At 45.9% G+C, this 14,765-nt stretch overlaps 1 protein-coding gene across 1 annotated transcript; it reads right to left on the reverse strand.

Annotated features, from left to right (window-relative positions):
* Positions 1–5,145: 5,145 nt before the first annotated feature.
* Positions 5,146–12,701, reverse strand: TIMMDC1 (translocase of inner mitochondrial membrane domain containing 1). Its single transcript, XM_054385186.1, has 7 exons — positions 12,604–12,701; positions 12,352–12,517; positions 11,109–11,197; positions 9,209–9,276; positions 8,077–8,155; positions 6,668–6,778; positions 5,146–6,102 (listed from the first exon to the last, which is right to left on the reverse strand). The coding sequence occupies exons 1-7, from the start codon at positions 12,699–12,701 to the stop codon at positions 6,018–6,020; spliced, it is 696 nt and encodes a 231-aa protein (XP_054241161.1). The 3' UTR covers positions 5,146–6,017.
* Positions 12,702–14,765: the final 2,064 nt, after the last annotated feature.

A 14,765-nucleotide genomic window follows, 5' to 3' on the forward strand; every position in this document is an offset into this window, starting at 1 on the left:
TATCCAAGTTACTGTGTTTCCTGCTTTCACCACAGCATGCTGAATTGTCAGGGTAACGCTGTGGAGTAACAGCTGTAGAATCCTAGAAGGTATGAATTTGTCACACTGTGTTGCAGTAATCTAAAAGCTTAACACTCTTGCGATCGAAAGGAGCGGAAACTATAACACAGGCCACTTGTCTCATTTCCAAACCCCATCACCCACTCGTGTTTTGCTCTGGGGAAGGCCCTATCTGGAACAGATACTAGAGTCTTGGTTAGCATGAATTCTGTGTGGTTTTGTGATGGGAGTGGCAGGAGTTCACCTACTGAATTCTGCCATTCTGCCACATTCCTCTTTTGTTTGATGGGCTTTTCCTGTGTTTCCCAACTCCACCTGTCTTCCTTTGGTAGCTGTCATCTCCTAACTGTGTGATGCACTGAGCCATGTCCTGTTGCTGCTTAAATGAGGTAACACGTTTATTAGTTGTCTTCACTCTGCAGAGGGGTAGCACCTTCTACAGTCCAAAGGTTTTCACAGTAAAGGTTGAGCCAGTCTGCAGCTCCACTGTTAGTGCCTGTCTTGAGCTGTCTAGCTGTGAGCAGCTCTGCCTTTACTGTTGTAGGAGCCCTCTTGTGGAGGGCCATCACAGGTGATACCCATTTATCTTGAATGCAACATTCAGGCTTACAGTTAGGATTAAGCAGAAAGCGGGGCATAAATCAGTAAAATCTTTTATTTGTCCCCCTCAGGTTTCTTATCCTGTGTTTTCTGCACTGCAGTCCCCACTGTTCCTTGTACAGCAATGCCTACTGTGTTGACCCGTTGGCACTCTGAAAGGCGATGAATGAAGTAGAAAATTCTGCTCAAGAAGTCTGACAAAATAATCTTGTGTGATTGAATACAAACCCCCACCTACACCACAGAAGCTGTGTGTCACCGTTATTCCAGCTGGGAGGACTACCGACATTGGGACGGACAAAGAGCATCGTAGGCATTGACACGCCAGTTCGAGAGTTTGGCATCTTGAGGCTTAATGCTGCCTCTATGAAAATTAGGGGGCCAACAGAGCCCTAGCAGGTAGCTCATGCCCACCCACCCCTTCGGGAATGCAGAGCTGACTTTTGGGAGACCCCTGACGGATTCTCAAGTGAGGCCATGCCTCCATGTTGCAACTGGGAGCAGCCAAAATTTCTTTTATATTCAGCCTTGTACAGGTATCTGCCAGTACTGTCCTTTGTGCTGGAGGACTTTGGATTTAGACTTGACCATTGCAGATACACATTCTTTCTCCCCTAAAGAGGCAGTGACACACACGCTTTTCAAGAAAAAACACCTTGAGATGGGACTATGTGCCTCATGCTCATTTTCAGTGTTAAGAGACTTTTTAGGCAATAATACATACTGACAGTTCCCCTAACAGCTAATTAATGTTGCTTAGCTACAGCAGTAGCAGAAGTTCTCATAACCTTTCTCCCCTGAAAGGACATCTTTGCCAACCCAGGTACCAAGATACAGCTCCCTCCAAACAGTCCTGAGATACACAAGAGCACATCTGGCACAACGCAGTCCTCTGGTGCTTGCCTGTGCCCACCATGGCACACACAGCTGCTGGTTCCGTGTGCGTTCCCACCTGCAGCAATGCCCACCCTGCCCACCCTGCCTGCTGGCGTGCCAAGCCGTGTTCAAATTCCTGCAGCAGTGGTGGTTCCCTCACGTGTACCTGCTGTAACACAGGGCCTTGCTTCACAAACATAGGACAGCTTTTGTTTGTACATTTGCCTAGGAATACTTGGCTAGGGCAGACTCTCCACATTCTTGGGACTTTCTCACAGGGACATTGGGATTTATTTTGCTTGGAATGCTGCTGCTTTCTGCCAGAATTCTCTCAGCCAGGACTTGAAAGAAGTTCCCTACAGGATGCTAACACCGGATAGGACTCATCTGATCTAGGTGATATTCTTGCCTACTGTGTAGGAAAAAGTGGTTTCTCATTTTGAGGGGAAAAAAAGGAAAAAACCCCAAGCTCCGCAAGCTTCCTAAGCAGCTCTGCATACTAACCTCACTCAGCCTTGACCTAAGATTGAGAAATTTGTTTTTCCATTTTGCTTTGTCCCACTGCAAGCTGTACCCTTGCTGCTCTATCCATGTGTTGATAGCAGGGCAGACCAAAGTCCAAAAGCACCAGGACATCTTTGTGGAATGTTTTGTTTCTTGAGCTGTTTGCCTTGCCAGGACACAGCAAAGAAACAGTCCATTTCACCTCCTTCTAGCAGGCACCTATTGCTGGAGGAAATAAGAGGACTAAAAGCGGCTCATAGAGGATTGAGCTACAAGAGGCTAAGGGATCAAGTCACTAGTACAAAGACACTGCTCCCTTTCTACTCCTGCTGCCCCATCAGCTTTTGTACTGCCTCACCATGGTATGAAGTGGGAACTTCAGAACATTCTTATCAAGGATTTTTTGATGGAGAAAAGGAGATAATGTGGGTGAACAGGAAAAAAATACTCTTTGTGCTTATGTAGTCTGCTTGCAAGCAGAACATAGGTGACACAGAAAGCAGTGTTTCCAAAAGGCAGCCTGACATGGTACATGGGCAATGCTGTCTCAGATTTTTCACGTTTCCTTTTCTTCCAGTCTATATTTGTTCTTTTCAGCACAAACAACTAGCTTCTTGCAGGCTGAACACCCACTTTTCAGTATTCACTTTGCTCATTTTCACCATTGTGCTTCATTCCCTGCTATAACTATGATGCTTTTCCACCTTACCAACCACACCACAACTCTGACAGCTGTACCAGCACATTTTCCTTCTGACTATCCCACGCTCTGCTTCTGCTCCTGACTGGTGATTGCACAGCTTAGCAGAGCAGGGTTTGTCTTCTGCACTTCACCAAACCTTTCCACATCACCACAGACACTTTAACTCCTTCTAAAGGGAACAGAAATTTTCACTGACAAGTGTGTCTAGCATCAGTTTGGCTTTATATCCTCAATGGTCAGGTTATTTGTTTTTTTCCCTTAAGCACCTATGCTATGAATCATGTTACCAATTGCCTTGTGCTATGTGAATTGCACATAAATGGTTTCTGTGAGACCTTCTCAGCTTAATATCTGGGTCTTCATACCAGGTGAGCTGCTCTGTTATCACAAGTATTTTGCATGTAACATTCTTTTTTGTGGGGTTCCTCTTCTAATTGTGTTAAAAATAAATGGCAATAAAAGATGTCTGCTCCATGTGCAAGGAAGTGGTAGAGCCTTTCAGTTATTCATGAGCCCCAGCCACCATTTCCTGGCTGCTGAAAACATACCTTGTGTAGCATCAAGGTAGGTGATGCGGCCCATGGTCAAAACTCAAACAGGTACAGCATCAAGACACAGCTCTGTTTGCTGTGCTCAACAGCAGTGACAAAATGGCACTTAGGTTCCCAACTTGTCTATATATCAGATACACAAATACACTCATGTCTGTCAGTTTGTCAGTGTAGCTACGGTGTGTGACACTCGCTTTGCAGCAGGTCTTCTTCCTCCCTCCCAAAAAGGGAGATTATCTGCAAAAGCAAAATCCAGCCTCAAATGTATCTCTGCCACTTGTGTTACCTGGTCTGAAGATGGAGAGCTAGTAACTTCAGTATTGTGCTTTTGCTGGGGCCATGGGGGAAAGTGAGAATGTGAAGAATCCCTTACTTTTGTATTTAAACACAATGCTGTTTGGACTGTGACCTTGAATACATGAAATGAACAAGTGCAGGGAACTAAACTCTGCACAAAACAGAGTGAAAAATGACTGCTAATCTTGAGTGTAGATGGAAGTCTCTGCTTCCCCTTTCTAACATGCAGAATAAGTAAAAATGCAAACATACAGAAAAACTTTTTAACTGTGAGGGTGACAGAGCACTGGAACAGGCTACCCAGAGAGGTTGTGGAGTCTCCTCTGGAGACATTCAAAACCTGCCTGGATATGTTCCTGCGTGACCTCCTATAGGTGGTCCTGCTCTGGCAGGGCGGTTGGACTTAAATGCTATCTTTCAGAGTCCCTTCACAACCCCTAAGAGTTTGTGATTCTGTGGTAAGGACACATAGCAGCCCTTCCCTTCCTTCCTTAATAGAGAAAATCCACACAACTGCCACACCTTTGTATCAATGGTCAGACACAAGAAAATCAGTATTCTTTACACATCACATCAAACACGGGAATAAAGAGAGACTGAGCAATGACACAGCTGAATGTCATCAGACCTGCTGCACAGATCAGTGTGGGACACTGGGTGGGAACGCAACAGCAATAAAAGGAAAGGAGAAAAACCAAAACAAAAAAAACCCATCGCTGCATAATCACAGTGGCAAAAATGTGACTCAGAAAGGTTTTGATATGTGAGGGGGCAGAAGACACCACCACTGTCACCAACAGATGCAGAGCTCAAAACAGGATGGGTTACAGACATGCCCGTACCTCCACTTCTTAGTCCTTCACAGAAAATCAAAGCTGGTTGATGATAAACCCTGTCATCAAAAGTGTTTCTTCTTCAATGGAACTGAGGTGTTTAAAAAATAAAATGCTCATTTCAGAAGTCAGGAAACAGAACACCTTCCTGCAGGAAAAGGTGTGCCAAAAATTTGCTTTGGGTGGGTGGAACACACTCTGTGGTATTGACTGTTCCTATTTCAATCACCAGTAATCAGCTGTAACAGAGAAAAGCATTCAGCCAGAACAGATTGACTGCTCTTTTCTTGTGGGAGGGAGATCCAACCCCCCTGCTTGGATGCAGTTCCCTCTAGTAGGAGAAAAAACTCCAACAAAGAAAGGGGAAGAGAATTCAGAGCTTCTGTTTTGATGGCCATGGTGATGGGCCACCTGGCTCTTCTGGCTACAGAGCACTACTTCATTAACTTCAGCCCTACGCAGAGCTAACAGTAAGGACTTAACAGCTGATCACAACAGTACGAAACAGCAAACAGAACAGGTATACTCCTGGCTCTTGTCTTTGTTACTGCCCAGACAGAGGAACATCTGACAACAACACCAGACTTTACTGCTTACTGGTGGGACCTGGATAGAGCTGTTCCCATGGGGCATCCCTGAAGTACCTTTCTTAATGCAAATACTGTACTAACATGAAGTAAATGATGTACTAAAATAAAGGTTACAGACACAATCACCACTTCTAGATGGCTTTATTGAGTGTCTTCAACCACATTTCTTCCAAAGGTAATTCCCGGATTCTAATCTTCTAATGAAATTAGAGGCCTTTTTATTGTCACTAAAACTGTCCACAGCGCCAATCCTTCCACCATCAGCCCACAAACAAGTCATCATTTTCTGTAGCCTCCTTAACCACACTTCTGTTGAGGAACCCAAACCATGTCTTTTTCAGGGTATTCACGTATCATTCCCGCTCCTCCCCCCTTTCTCAACACTGCAAAATATTCCAAGCACTGTAGCAACCAAGTGTGGGTTTTTGCTAAAAAAGGCCTGAAGAACCCACCAGCAGCAAAACAGCCTGGGTCCCTGCCAGGCCAAGCCAGGCTGTGGCAGGGGGATGACAAGGAGAACTGCTTGCACTGGTGTTACCTGTACTGAGCTTCAATAGCAAGTTCTTCAGGCACTGTCTGAAGAGCAGCTTTCAGTAGAGGATAATTAGCTTTTGGAATCAGTGTACCTTTAGCATCCAAAATACTTACAGGCTCCATTATTTCTACATCACTGGTGGTTTGGACAGTTTCAGCAGTGAAATGGGTTCCAGACAAGGCTCTGGGGCTGCCATCAACCCCTGCCAAACCTAGATGACACTTTCTAGCCGGCAGAGTCTGCACTTCAGGCTTTTCCTTCTCAGGTGAAACACATTTGGCCCTTCCAAGCTCTTGTGCAGTGATATGCATCCACGAATAATTTCAGCAAAATGCTCTCTCACAAGTGCATAGGGTATAACTGCATTCACAGAAGACTTCCATGACCCCTGGACTGAAGACTTATACAAGGAGAATCAAAATCTTTGTAGCTGCTTACAACAGAGATCTGGGGAAGACTCAGTAGTTCTTAGATTCTCTTCCTCATGTCTGATCCTCCCTGGGCATTGCTTTCTGTTTGGCCTAAGACTTCAGTCACACTGAGCCTGGATTGCCTAATGAGAGAAGAGAGAGTGCAAAGTAATTTTATGCTGTATCGTCCTGACAAAGGCATCACTGCAGAACCACAACTCTTGAAAAGGTTCTCCCAGAACAGGTATTGTGAGTTTCTGTAAGTCACAAAGACAGTGTCATAGCCTTTTCTCTCCAAACCCCCCAGCCGTCCTTCTTTCCTCTCTTTAATAGGGATGGAAAGAAGGCAGCAATGAGTGAAAAGCCAGAGTTCTGGCCTCTTCCAATTTTGGTAAAGAAATGCTAATCTGCTTGTCCTGCTGATCTTTGTGGCCACTGCAAAACTGACAAACTGATGTAGAGTCAGTGGGCCAGGGCGGAGCATGAATACCTGGAACACAATCCCTTGTTACAAAGTAAGCAGCAACATCTGAAGCTAGGAAGACTAAATCAACAGTTCACTAAACTGGTAAGTGAAACACACCAAAAACCAAGAGCAGAAGAAACAAGGTTTAGAAAGTGTGTGTGCCAAGGCTGCTTTAAAAGATCAAACCACAGAGACCTAGACACAGTTCTACACAGACTCACACAGGCAGAGCTGCTCCTTACCACTCTGCTAACTTTTGTTCATACAGCTCCCTGCGCTCACGATTTCTCTTCTCCTGCAAGGTCTCACCAGCAAGCTTCTGCATTAATATTAAGAGCCCCCCTGCAGGGATGCTAGAAAAGAAAGCAGAAAGTCACAAGTCAAAGGGACATAACAACAGTAGTAACTTACCAGCATCAGCAAAAGGAGAATGCACGGGCCAGACACCAGATGAACAGAACAGTGCTCTTCAATACTCACACCACAGACTAAGGTAGTCCTGTTCTACTGTCAGCCACCAAACACAGCCTCTCTTCAGCTGTGACTCACTGGAGCCCCTTCAATAATGTATTTGGAATTTACTCATCAACAGGCAGCCATAGGGCAAAGAAGGAGAAGGATTTAAAGTGCCCAAACAACTTCTGTAGATCCTCAGACCTATAATTTATTCACACTCCTGCTTCTCTTCTAACCTACCTCAGCAAGTACTTGTGTTTTCATTGGTAAAGCTCCTTAGGCTGCATCCAAGCATGCCCACAACTCACACCATCCTGATGGTGCTATGGAGCACATATGAAGCTCATTCCCTTGTCCAGGTAGGATTCCCAAATCCACTTGTGAGGATATTCACAAGTCAGTACTTTGAGAAAAAAATCCCAGTTCTGCTTGAAAAGTCAGACTTCTCCTGAGTTAGGTCATTGTCTTGACAGACAGAGCTCTGAGAGAAAACCATGGGTTCCTCCATGCCCCAGGGAACTTTAAGAGATACACAACTGCAAGACACACAAATATGCCACCTTACAGTCTTGGGTTGTGATTTTCTAAAAAGGTCCTTTTTTTCACATTTATTCCTAACCCAGGGGCTGCCAGTTCCCAGGGTGTCATCATGACATCAAACACCCCTTGGGCACCGTCTGGATTCTAAGCTGCAACAGGAACAGTTGCCAGTGAAGTTGAGAAGGGAACCCAGAAATTGTGTCTTACACCCCTGCCTTTACCCCCAGAGAACACAATTCCTTGCAAAAGATGTCCAACAGTTCTGAACTCAACCATTGGACTCATCAAGGAGAATATCAAGAAAAGGGGACAGGAGAGGTCAATAAACCATCTTCACAATTTCCTGTTTAAGAGTAGTTAGAGTCCCCTCTACTAAGCAAAGAGAAGTAAGATCCTCTACTGAGGATCACTGAGGATGCTGCAAAACACAAATCAAGAAAAAAAAGAAGAAATAGCCCAACAGTTTATAAAGGCTGGAAGAAAAGTCATTGTCACGAGGTCCCAAGAGAGATACAGAAAATCCCTCAAGGAAAAAGAAGGGAAGTTTCTGTAGCCCCATCTAGGATTCATGGCTTGATGTGTGTGGCCACCATCTAACCAAGACCCTTGAAGAGTAGCTGAACTCAATCACTCCTCAGCAGTATTTGCGACTCACCCACATGCTGTTCCGAACACAAAGCCACCTGCCAGTCCCTGCAGGCCCAAGTGCATTCTGAAAAGGGCTCCTGTGAAGCCTAAAAAAAACCACAAAACCACTGAAACCACAAACAGCTCCCCATCATCCATTCACATACAGATGGAGGGAGGGAGCTGCTTTGCTGCATTTCTCCTCTTCATGAGTTGATGTATACTTTTAGCAAGCAGAAACCATGCACTACAGCCAGCAGGGGCAACTCTCATCATATAGTCACCATGGTCTTTGTAAGAAAGCATTGAACAAAGGTCCTTCTGCTTCAGGAAAAACTCCTTGAGATATCCTGGAGATATTCAAGGTAATATTCAATGAGGCCCTTGGCAACCTGGTCTACTTGGAGGTGTCCCTGCTGACTGCAGGGAGGTCGGACTAGATGACGTTTGGAGGTCCCTTCCAGCCTGGACCATTGTATGAAGTGCTAAGAAGTTATCTATGAAAGTAAAACCGAGCTCTCACTAGGCTGGAGCATGATCCCCCCCACCCTCCAAGCTGGGGCATGATCCCTCCCCCTCTTTTTTTTTTTTTTCCCCTTGTTCAACAGCAGTTAATAACAGTAGCTGCCACGTAAAGCAGGACAGATCGGTAAAGCATGTATCCAGCTGTAAGGGCAATAAAGTCTATGCATCTGAACTAGATGATCCCTTACCCCGGGCCCTGTTGCCAAAAGCTGATATGCAAAACGTAGCTTGAAAAGGGTAGTTTATAAACAGCATGAGGAACTGTTTCAGAGTGGAAACAAGAAATGCTTTCCCTGATAAATACATGCAGGTTATGCTTCAAGCATTGCCTTGACCCTATACAAGCATTCTTCATCCCAAAAACTCATGCAAGTATTCTGAAGATGAACTGATCATCTGCGAACTCCCTAATGGCTTCACAAGCACATCAATATTTCTCTGTTAGAAATAAAGGCATGCAGAAGTTACAGAGTAACTATGGAGTAAAGGCATAACTGCAGTTGGTAGACCATGAAACAAAACCTAGGAGCACAGAAGCTAGACAACTGGTCAAATCCAAGAGCATTCGCTTTTGCTTTTCTGCTTATGTCCCTTGCTCATAAAGAGGTAAGTATAGAAGGTTACAGCAGTCTTACCTCCTGCTGAAGCAAAATTACTGATGGTGGTCTTATTGCGGTACACAGACAAACCAGTGCTCACCATGCTGTGAAGAGAAGGCACAGAAGAAGTCAGCATTTGCACATGGGAAAAGATGGGTAGCAAAACAGTCTGAAATAAAGCTGGGTTTCATTAAGCCAACCCTCAGGTTGCCTCTAACTGCCTTGTTGCCCATCTGTCCAGAGTACACACATGCCGGCCACAAGGGCCTTGATTTCTGCAACTTTACTGCAGGCAGCTGCACAGCCAAAAGCCAGGGAAAACCAAGATTCCTGGCCTGGATCTGGAGTATTCCTTCTTTTTCTGATCAAAGACATTTTTTCTATTGTATATTCAAGGATAAAATGAATTGTACAATGAAAAAGTTCAGCCAGACTGTCCTGATATAGGACCTTCACCGCCAGAAACTGAATTTATGGGTAAGATCTTGCCTGATAGATATAGCCCCTGCCCAGAGGTAAGTCACTCATGATGTCAGCTGGGTCACCTACTCTTCTTCCTACCAGGGTAGTACACTACCTCCTCCAAAAACATCAGCTAAGCCTCAAAACAATCCCTGTTCTCAGTTCAGCGGCCACATCTTCCTCAGCACTTTATGAGCCTCCTGCACCACCTCTACAAGCCAACAGCAAACTTCCTCTCCTTCTCAACGCTGGAACGGCACCGAGCCTTTGCACAGGGTAAAACTAAACAGTTTGGTTTGAAATGGCAAAAGTCAAAATTCGCTCAATTGCAAGACAAAATCTTCAGCTGAATGAAGTCACAACAACGCCGAGTGGTAAGCACCTTCCTTCAAAGCTTATTACAAACGGCTGGTGAAAAGGAAGATGGTCTGCCTGCAGGGGAGACACCTGGTGGAAGATGACGAGGCTACATGTCAAGCCCAGGAATAGCTACAGAAATCCAAAGCACCAGGAGAGAAAAGTGAATGGCACACTAATTAAACCTCAGAGCAAATCCTAACCCAAGAATAGCCAAAGAAATCAAAAGAATTTGAGCAACAAAGCAATCAGGCAGACAGAAACATAAACCAATGGTAGTCAAAACTGCTGGTGTCTTCAGAGCAGTTGGGAAATGTAAATAGAACATACCTGCACATACAATCAGTACAGATTAGGACTAGACATAAATTTGCCCTTTTGAACATCAGGGAAGGAGCTATTCCCATCTTAAAAGGGCTTTACTCAGAGCAGTGTGTTTAGTTTGATGTGGTATTGTCAGAAACGTGCTGACAGATCCGAGAGACAAAATCACGGAAGCAGAACCAGTGTTCTCAGGAAAAATCTGCCTTGGTTGTGTGCTTAGGAAAAACGTGAAGACCTAAAGAGGTACATACAACTGGTAGGTCTGTCCAGTGACTGCTTAATAATGAGATGATCATCTGCAGGCATTTGAGGACAAGAACAAAGAGTTGTGGGCAGTGCTAGTATACACAAATTATGAGTAATGTCACATAGCAAAAAGAGAGGAAAATTACTGTGGGATGAAAAGCTCTTCCAGAAGCAGTCAATACACTGTAACATTCTCCAAGAGAAAAACACACACACAGAAAAAAAGGAGATGAAGCAGAAAGAAGACCTCAAGTAGGGGGAAGAACAGTATTCAAGCATGAATTAGATGTATGGAACATGGCTTTTCCAGTTTTGGTTTTTGTGTTGGCTCATTAGAAGACTTGAATTCTGCAATAATTATAACAAGTTAAATCCTCTTCACCTTCACACCTTATTAATCAGACTCATTGTTAACACAGCATTTGGAGCCTCATCATTCACCACTGCTCTCAAGGAGTTGTGAGCACTGCCAGCAGGAAGGGATCCGTGTCTCTAGTGGGTTAAGCATAAGCCAGCTCTTCTCCCATTACTGTCACGAAACACTTACTTGAACATTGTCACAAAAACAGTCACTCTCCAGCTCCAGCGCCAGCCATAGCGGATGAAACTCCTGAGCCCAGCCCGATGCGCAGATTGCTAGTGGCAGAGAGAAAACAGATTACAGATCACAGCCCTGCTCCCCTTCACCAGAACCACCAGCTTGGGGTGTTCACAATGGGTCATGGCACCACTTGGGTATGGTACTCTGGAGCTTTAGGCATCAAGTCAGCCATCTTCACAGGGAAAGCTGATCACGTTTACCCCAGTCACTGACAGAAAAACAAGAATTAATCCCACTTGTCTTTCTAATTCCAGTGCTGAAACACCATCTGGGGGGACAGGGAGAGCTTTCGGAGGACAGCATGGGAGGTGGGACAAACTAGAAACTACTTTTCAATTATTACAAGTATTAATAACCATAGTAAGTAACAAACACCTATTTAAATGCTAAGTGACCATCAAGCTCTGCAATTTAGCACTGACGCTTAAAAGTTTGGTAATAAGTGGCTTTTAAAAGATGTGATAAACAGAAGCTTCATAAAAAATAAAAACATTCCAATTAATACCATGAAAGAAAATCAATTTGCTCTTCCCCTGCATGTGGTGCATGTGCTTAGCCTGGACACCGAGACACAGAAGAGTCAGCAGAAGGGCTGAGTGATGCCAGGCACCAATACTTTGCTGGCTGCTGTGTGAGGGCCAAATCCAAATAGTGAATGAAGTAAAATTAGGCAGATTTTTAAAGGGCTTTCTAAACAATCCAGTTAACCAACATTTTAATTAATGAAAAAACTTCCAATAGAACTATAAAATGTCAAAAATGTTGTTGTGAACTGCAGCGATAAGCTAAAAAATTTTGAAATGGTTTCAAAAAGCTCACATGCATACGAGAACACCTGTTTGACACTGGGCAAAGTCTCTTGCCAACATACTAAAACCTAAAAGCCAAAACATTATTCAAGACATATTAATTGGCCATTTACCACCCATCCAGAGCTGCGTGTAACTCATACTAACACAAGGTCATTTGCTCTCCTACATTCGTGTGTCCGTAACCCGAAGAAGCCCCTCCCTCCCAAGGAGGCGCGGAGACGCGTCGGTTCCTACAGCGAGCGGCGATGCCCTTCACTCTCCCGGCAGGAGCCCAGGCCGCTCCCCCCGTGTCACACACACACACACTCGGGACAGAGCGGCTCGCCCGCCCTCACGGGAGGGCTCTGCCAGTCCGGGCCGGGCCGCGGGACTCGTACCACCGCATCGGCGCGGTTCTGGAAAAGCTCCCCGTGGCTACCCGCGATGAAAGCCTTCCGGGCCTGGTGGAAGGCCGGCAGCCCGCCGTACAACCAGCCGACGAGTCCCGCGGTGAAGGCCGCCTTGAAGATGTTCACCGTTTCCTCCGGGTACCGCTGCCGCTCGCTGCAGAGCACGGACAAGAGACATGGGGGACCTCGCGGATGCCCGTCGCTGCCCGCCCGCCCGCCGCGGCCCAGCCCGGTCCTCACTCGCGTTGCCAGAGCTCCCTGAGCCGCTCCCAGCCCGTCTGCGGCGGCGGCGGCACCGGACGGCTGAACTGCGACCCCGCGCCCAGGCCCGCCGCCATAGCCCTCCACGCCGCCGGCAACGCTGGGCGGCCTCCGCAGCGCCCCCTACCCTCCCGGCGGGACACGACATGGCGCGGCTGGAGCCGCCCGCTCCACGTTGTTCTTCCGGGAACACTGGCAGGGGAGCCCGGCTGCTCCGTAGGGGCGCACGCGGGGCTTGTTCTCTCTAGCAACGGATCAGGGCTGGTTCAGCAACGCGGAAAAAAAAGTATATGGCACAGAAAAGTCTTCAGATCCCACAGGCGACCGGCCAGAAGTTTACAGCCACCTGAGACTGGAAGTACAGACACCCTAGACATTGCTGTGACTGAGGAAAAACGTAAGGACACACCTCGCCATCTTGGCAAAACAGCTAGGGCGGGCTACCCCGTGCTATTACAATTGTTAAGCAATGCTACATGCAGCAAAACTTTCATTTTGTTTGTTTTATTCCAAAAGCACTTCATTAAAAATGGTTTAAAAATACATAACTGTTTCAGTTTCTCAGAATACTGTCTCTTCATCAACTAAAAGTACAAACCCCGAACACCCCTTCCACTCTTGCACAGTTCTCGTCCTCAAAGCCAAGATAGTCCTTGGAGGCTGGGATAACCCAGGTGCCTGTAATCAGCACGTTGTTCTGACCACCAGTTGCTTCCCCGGTGCTTGAGGCAGCTGCACTGCTGCACCAGTGCTCGGGAGTGCTGCGAGGCCTGTGTGAGCACAGATGTGTGGAGGTGCCCTTAGTGTTACTGGTCCTTGCAGTGTTCTCCTCTGATTCAAACTGATTGCAGAAGACACCATGAGCTGTTGCTATCATTCTTTTCTATTAATGTGCTACTTCCTAAGCTGTGGGGCTGCTTTATCATCAAAGGTACTCACTTGGGAGGCAACAGCACTCCTGGGATCTCATGCTGCTGCTCACACCCTTCTGAGCATCTGCCTGATTGCCAGAGAAGATGCTGCTGCCTACCTGGCATTTCAAGGGCCACAGTATTTCAGAGACACCACTTCCTCTGGGCTGAGCAGCTGTAGTGAGCATATAGTGAGCACAAGCAACCTGTGACTGAACTCAAAACCAGCAATGTGAGGACTAGCTGCCACTGTGTGGCTGAAGACATTCCCTCAACCAGACTGATAGAGGTGAGGAATGTCAAAACAGTGGGAAAGAAAAGCACATACAAGGTGAGCAGATGTGTTAGCAGTCTTAAAAAACAAACAAACAAAAAACCCCAGATAATCTAACAACCCCCCCAACAAAACAACTTTAGAAAGATTACAGAAGGAGATCACAGCAGAGAACCTGTGAATATCTGGGGAAAAAAAGAACTGACTTTACCTCTGCATATGCTTTCTCTAGCCTGTTAAGTGTCTGGCCAGCTGACCAGCAAGAGCTTGTTGACAGGGGCTCAGTTCTGCATGGCTGTGCGGACACCTAGCTCATCTGTTGAAGGATCTCAGTTGCCAACTGTTTGTTTGCTACTCAGGCTTAGCATGCTCCCCTATGAGGTAGGTAGTTTAATTGTGCAAGGATCCATTCAATGGCACATCAAAGCTTTGCCATCAACCTCTAAGCTATCTAAAAAGTTAACCTTAAATCCCAGTACCTGCTTCTGTCAGAGAACACCTTAATATGCCAAGGTGAGAAAGCATTGACCATGTGCCAAAAAAAGAGGTCATCTATCTGCCAGCTGAGTGTAGCTGACAATCTGTATTCCTTGCCCAAGAATGCAGAGGACTTGGTGAAAAGTCCAGAAAAATTAACAGAAAGGCTTCTCATTGACTGAACAGGATTTAGGCTCATTCTGAGGCAGGTAGTAATTACGTCCCAAATGCTAACCACTCTCTTCCAGGAACGACCACAACCATCCCATTAAACAGCCATAATCAACTTTCTCCTGGGTATTCTTATGGCAACAGTATAACCGTATCCCACTCTATGGGAGCAGTTTCAAAGCTAACCTACTGCTGTTCTCTATAGTTCTAGCATAAAGGATAGTAAGTCTGAGGGAACAAGAAACAAGATACACTGATCTTCAGATTTCCACCAAGATCAGTTTGAATTGAAAAGAACAGAGAAGTCT

This window comes from Indicator indicator, chromosome 1 (assembly GCF_027791375.1).
Source record: "Indicator indicator isolate 239-I01 chromosome 1, UM_Iind_1.1, whole genome shotgun sequence".
NCBI classification, from domain to species: Eukaryota; Metazoa; Chordata; class Aves; order Piciformes; family Indicatoridae; genus Indicator; species Indicator indicator.

Coding starts and splice junctions, on each gene's coding strand:
- TIMMDC1 (XM_054385186.1), bottom strand. CDS start 12,701: ATGGCGGCGGGCCTGGGCGCGGGGTCGCAGTTCAGCCGTCCGGTGCCG. Junction 12,518..12,603: donor AGGGAGCTCTGGCAACGCGA/GTGAGGACCGGG, acceptor CGTGCTCTGCAG/CGAGCGGCAGCGGTACCCGG. Junction 9,277..11,108: donor GTTTTTGTGACAATGTTCAA/GTAAGTGTTTCG, acceptor TTCTCTTCACAG/CATGGTGAGCACTGGTTTGT.